The following is a 6000-nucleotide window of genomic DNA, read 5'->3' as shown; positions in this document are numbered from 1 at the left end:
AGCGTTGTCTATTACGTGTGCTGATTTATGAGCGAGAATCAGCTATATTTTAATGATAGCTGGACTAGACTGTAAATATAGACTAGGACTCACAATATATGAGAAAAGCTCATTTGTGCTTAATATACTAGATAAATTGTTCCTGGCTTCTTAGGGTGTGACTATACTTGCTGTCACACTCCCAAGTTTACTCAAGAACTGTGTGATTTGCTGAGTAGGTGCTAGTCATGTAAGGGAAAACCCGACGGGATGCATTTTATATACCTGTTTTTTTCCTCAACGTCATGTATTAACCTTTTTTTGTCCTCCTTTTCTCCCCTTCATCAAAGGAAAGTCTCCTCAAGACCAAAGGCAAATTATAGGAGTGGGGAAAATGACCACCAATAATCTGAGCAATATGAAATTTAACACTGCGAGTTTGTTTTAGTGAGAAGAAAACACCAGTTGCTGGCTGTCATAAAATTCTAAGCTGAACTTTAACTTCATGGGCAGCAGCTTTAAAATCTACTTCATATTTCTTATTTCTTCAGTTAAACTGTTTCTTTCTCCAGTTAATAGTAGGTTGTGGGATTAAATCTTAGCTTTTGATATTTACTGGGAAATGTAGTATAACTATTTATGAGTCAAAATGTACTTTGAATAAATTATCATTGTAAATTACAGTTTATGAAAGTTGTGACTATAACTATAATTACACCATTGGCTACGCACAACTTGAAATCTCACTTGCTGAATAAATTTGTTTTCATTCAGATTGCATTCCCGACATTTTTAGAAAAGAGTGAATCAAGCCTCACTGACAAAATTTCCTACAGAGTTTATTAAAAAGGTCACTTTTGTTTGCTAAACTTACCTAAAATATAAACATTTCTTGAATTAATGAGATGCTATTTTAGTCTGTTATGAGAGTTTCCTATTCAAGTTTGCTAAACTAGAGACTCATAAGGAGATTCACAAGAGCTTCCACTTTACGCCATACCTTTAGTGATCTATATATCCTAAAATTGTTAAAGTTAAAATTGATTCTGCAAGCTGTTAGGAAAAAAACAGCCGATAACCAAAATTAGGTATATTACTGTAAATTGGGGGGGAAGAGGTTTAAAGCTCTGTCTGGCAAGAGAAGGGTTAAGGACTTTTTTGCTATACCCGTTTCAAATTACAATGAGAAGCCTCTTCTTTCCCAGCAGGGTTGTGCTTACATTAGTCTTTAGATCTCTCTTGAAGAGAGCTGTTATATTTGTGCCTGCTAGAGTTGGAAATAACAGTTCAGAAGCTGAAAAGGGTTGAATGGATTTACAGAAGGTTTTTTTTGCAAGTAAATTCATGGCAACACATTAATTTGATTAGTACATGCTTTAGAATAACTTTACACTCAAGCGATTCAAAAGATGTTAAAGTTATCACCAGGCTGCTGGACAAATATGTGTTACACCACCAAGGTACAGATCAAGACAAATCTGTGACTCAGGATTTTATCTTGGGAAGAGCGCAAGGTGTACGAAGAACTCAGAATAACGAGGGAAGATAACTCTGGGAACTACAATGTGTCAGAAGAACAGCTCTTGCTAATACAGCTCCCCACCAAAGACCTGGTTATCTAAGGTTTATATAGGAATGCCTAGGTCAGCTGACAAAATACTGGTCTTCTGCTCCATAAATGCAGAAAAAACGATAACAACAGTGGAAAATTGGAAGTCTGAATTTCAGCTTTCTTAGAAATAACTGCAACCTGACACATTCCATAATATTTAAACAGGGTGGGGGGAGAGAAAGCACCAAAGATGTTACGTTTAGAGATGACATTGACATGAAGAATAGGTAAATTTTGTTTTTCAGCCACTGGGAAAGCAGACCTCATAGGAACTCAGAACAAGTAGGAGAAAAGATTTTTTTAATTTTTTTTTCCTTGTTCTTTTTCTTTTCAAAGATGAACCTAACTCCGTTCAAAGCTTTCGTGGGCTTGCTCTGGAATTGCTGGGTTCTGGTGGGTCACGCACAGGGAGGTTTAGGAGACAATCATGTCCATTCGAGTTTTATTTACAGGAGGCTGCGGAACCATGAGAGAAGGGAGATTCAGAGAGAGATTCTCTCTATCCTGGGTTTACCTCACAGACCCAGACCATTTTCACCAGGAAAGCAGGCTTCTTCTGCACCCCTCTTCATGCTGGACCTGTATAATGCCATGACAAATGAAGAGGATACTGAGGAGCTGGAGTATTCACTAAAGGGATCAGTGGCAGGGGAGAGCAGAGGGATACGGAAAGGATACCCTGCCTCTCCAAATGGATATTCGCGGAGAATACAATTATCTCGCATGACCCCCCTGACCACACAGAATCCTCCCTTAGCCAGCCTGCACGACACCAACTTTCTGAATGATGCTGACATGGTCATGAGCTTTGTCAATTTAGGTACGTGGAAAATTTTTTTGTTTCTGCTCTCTTTGACAAATTGTTAGCCTTATCTTGCAAGGGGCAAACCTCTCGGCCGGACCGTAACCTGCTCTAAAACGGCAGGATTGGGCCCAGGCTGCTGTGCCACTGGTAAAAGAAAAGTCGTACTGATGGTAAAGTAGCTACGTTGTAGGTGGCCATGGAAAAAGATTTTTCTCAGTGTTTATATAAAGTCAGTTTCTATAACTTCCCTCTGCTGGCTTCTGTTTTCTTTCTTTCATTGATGTAATGAAAATTCTAGCCTTAGGCCAACTAACTCATTTTTTTTTTTTTTAAATCTCAAAAAATCAAACACTTATGCCTATTGCTCGGTTATTTCCCTCACTGTTTTGCTTAAAGCTCGGACATGAACAAACATCAGTTGTTAATATTTTAAAGCCTAGAATGTTATGAAAAGGGAAAAGTTAAGCCATTTCCGAAAAAAAGAAAAAAAAAAAAGATTTCTTAGGTTGTTTAGTTTTTTTTTTTCCTGTTGGTAAGAGTCAGAGTTTTATTATCTTTTCAGCTGGATGGCTGGATTTTAAATAATCTGTTGCTGTTTCTTTGTTATTTCTATTTAATAACCACAGACTGTGTTTTATTATACTGCCATGGTGCTCAGTGTCTGCAATGGTTCTTATTTTCTGTGTCATAAATAAATTAAATAACAAGTAGAGTATTAAACACCAGAAACATGCAAGCAAAGAATGCTTTTGAAAATTATATCAATTCAGACACAAAAACTGATAAAACTGAATTATATTGGCTTCTGAGTATAATAAACATGCTTACCAGTTATGTTGTGGTTGAAAAAGCAGTTACAGATTTCTTTAATAGAAGGCAACTTAAATCTCATTAAGAAAGCTGCAAATAATTCACGAAATGTATTTACTATTTTTATAAGTATTATAAATGCTGCAGGATTCATAAAGCTGGCTAAAAAACCCCCCTTCTTATTTGATCTGAATAGCAAGAGATTTAATTGAAAACTTGAAGTTTCTCAATAAGCTGATACAAAATCTGATGAACTCTTGCTTTCCAGAATACTTTCTGTGGAAACTTTTTAAACAACGGCACATGTTCCGAAATACCTTCAGATTATCACACACATTCTGTACCTTTTATGTCTACCAGGTTGTTAATCCTTGCTGCAGGATTAAAAATGTTTCCAAACACTAAAATCTTCAACAACTCGAATTTCTAGGAAAATGACACCCTAGAGTTTAGTTGTTGTAATAATAAAATTACTTTTCATTAATTATTTGGCAGATCAGGAGGTGTTCAACTCAGATCTTTTTCCTTAAGAGTAACATACGTCCACAACTCTAAATACATTTGCTTGTTGCTCTTGCTCCTGAAATAACAGACTAGAAAAAAATGAAAACTCTGTTTTTTGAAAATGTGTTCCTTATCCTTAAGAAAGAGTTACATATTATCCGTGTATTACTTTTAAGTTATCATTGTATGCCTCGATTTACCCAGAGTATCTGGAGTCAGCTGAATTTAAAATGGCAATGTTATAAAGGAAAATAGGAAATGCTCTGATCTCCTAAGCGTTAGTCAAGGCCCTGATCCTGCAAAAAATTTTCCTCGTGTGTCCTGAGCAATACCCTCAGTAAATATGTGGCAGACCACTTCATCAATGGCCCTGAGGACTATTTACACGGGACCTAGCCTTTGATTTCACGAAACGTCTTTGATTTCAAGAGGATTTCTTGCAGTGCATGAGTAGAAGTCTTTGAAGGCTCAGTGTCAGATATGTCCTAGCCTGATCCTGCTGTGCTTCCCCAGACAAAAGTCCTCTCTGGAAGAACGCAGGTTTCCACTGGGTGTCTTACCTTGACTGAGAAGTTTCTAATATTTGTCTCATTTTGTTGGGAAGCCAGTGCTGCCTTAAGAAAGTAATTTTGAGATGCTAAAGCATATCTTACGTTTCTAAACTATGAGAACTGGGGGTGAGATGCTTTATTTTTCTAGTGATTATGATTAATAGATACCATTAACTTACAAAAAAATACTGTGTAAATACCAGGTTTTGTTTGGCCTCTGTAAAATTAAAATGTGTCTCAGCTCTAAGTGAGTCTAAATCCTAATTCACTTTAAATGCCCTTCCATACATGTTGGATATTGTGGTTTATCACACATTCCACCGTGTAACATGCGTAAGAAATATTGATGACCAATATAGATTAGCTTCAACATTTTTATTAAACAATCCTATGTTTCAGTATAATTAACATAAAAATGAAATAAATCATGGAAACAGGTAACCATTTTATATGATTTATGCAGTATAAGATCATGACAGATGAGGGCAAGCTCCCTTAATGTACAATGGGGAAAAATATGCAGTGATAAGTGAATGCTAACACTGTACCTTAAAATCAATAAATGCTGATGCAGCACAGTCATAACTCAACTGGTTTTAGATTTGAAGCCTCAGTCAACTTGCATCAAATTAATCTGCTCTGGAAATAGTATTTACCATGTTCATACTTGCACACCATTAATTACATAAGGTGTAATTATAAAGCTTTATTAATCATCATGATATTTTAAATTGAAACTTTTGTATATAGTTGTAGCCAGTTATAACAATTTAAGACACATATATTAAAACAAGAAATATGTAGCTGAGATGTTGGATAGGAATTGAAAAGGCTGAATAAGATTAAAAAGTAAAGTAAAAAAATAGACAAGGACAAATAATTTTATATTAAAGAATAAAAATTGAAACATATGCTAATTTTGACAAAAATCAACCTGTCAGAGTTGCAAATACCTCACTTTCAAAAACAAATTTGAAAAATAATCATCAAGGGAACTGCAATTATAATTCTGTCAAGCAACCAGGGAGAAAAGCAAGATTGCATTTACTTCTCCTGAAGTTAAAATTGTAAACACCTGCTCTTTATACTGGAATTTATACTAGAATTTCCACCTCTTTCTTTCTTGAAAGATACGACAAGACAGAGACTATGTCTTGTCCTGTATTTTGTATAAGACTCTGTGCGTTGGCAGCTCTCCATAAAATATTGATGAGTGTAACAGAAGAGTTAACTGGGGTTGGTCCAGCAGTCAAAGAATAAATCCTCCACTAAATACACTGGGGTTTTCAAAGATCTGATTATATCACCTGCAAGTTCAGGACTTTGTTTTCCTCACTGGGTGTTTTTTTATCCTGTTGTTATATTTTATTATATTGTTGCAAAGCCCTGACTGTTTAGAGTTCTGGCATCTTCTTTTTGGCTGGTCTCCCAAAATGACATATATAGGATACCCTGTTCCTCAGAGAACAGAAAAATAATACTCATGTAGTCCTACTCACTTTTCTGCTCACTCAAAATTTAGTTAGGGAAGGACTTTGTTAAGATAAATGTTAGTGTTCCCACTCTTCACCTCTCACCAAAAGAGGGGGATTGAATAAAAAATATGTACATGACTGAGGCTTGGAGAAACAGCAGCACTTTTCTAAACTACATTTAAACATTTAAAGAACTGAATTTTCCATTAGCATAAAAGCGATCATTAAATCCACTGTACTTGTGTTCTACTCATGCAATTCAAA

The 6000-nt window shown here is 35.7% G+C and overlaps 1 protein-coding gene across 1 annotated transcript in view; it reads left to right on the top strand.

Moving 5' to 3' along the window:
- Window positions 1-1283: 1283 nt before the first annotated feature.
- BMP5 (bone morphogenetic protein 5) overlaps window positions 1284-6000 on the top strand; it is a 60823-nt gene continuing 56106 nt past the window's right edge. The window contains exon 1 of the mRNA XM_076335443.1: window positions 1284-2411. Within this exon, the coding sequence (XP_076191558.1) occupies window positions 1928-2411 (484 nt within the window). The 5' untranslated portion in view covers window positions 1284-1927. The remainder of the gene's footprint in view (window positions 2412-6000) is intronic.

Source organism: Aptenodytes patagonicus, chromosome 3 (genome assembly GCF_965638725.1).
Source record: "Aptenodytes patagonicus chromosome 3, bAptPat1.pri.cur, whole genome shotgun sequence".
Classification (NCBI taxonomy): domain Eukaryota; kingdom Metazoa; phylum Chordata; class Aves; order Sphenisciformes; family Spheniscidae; genus Aptenodytes; species Aptenodytes patagonicus.
Note: the sequence above shows the minus strand (reverse complement) of the source record. Positions and strands in the feature narration are given on the sequence as shown.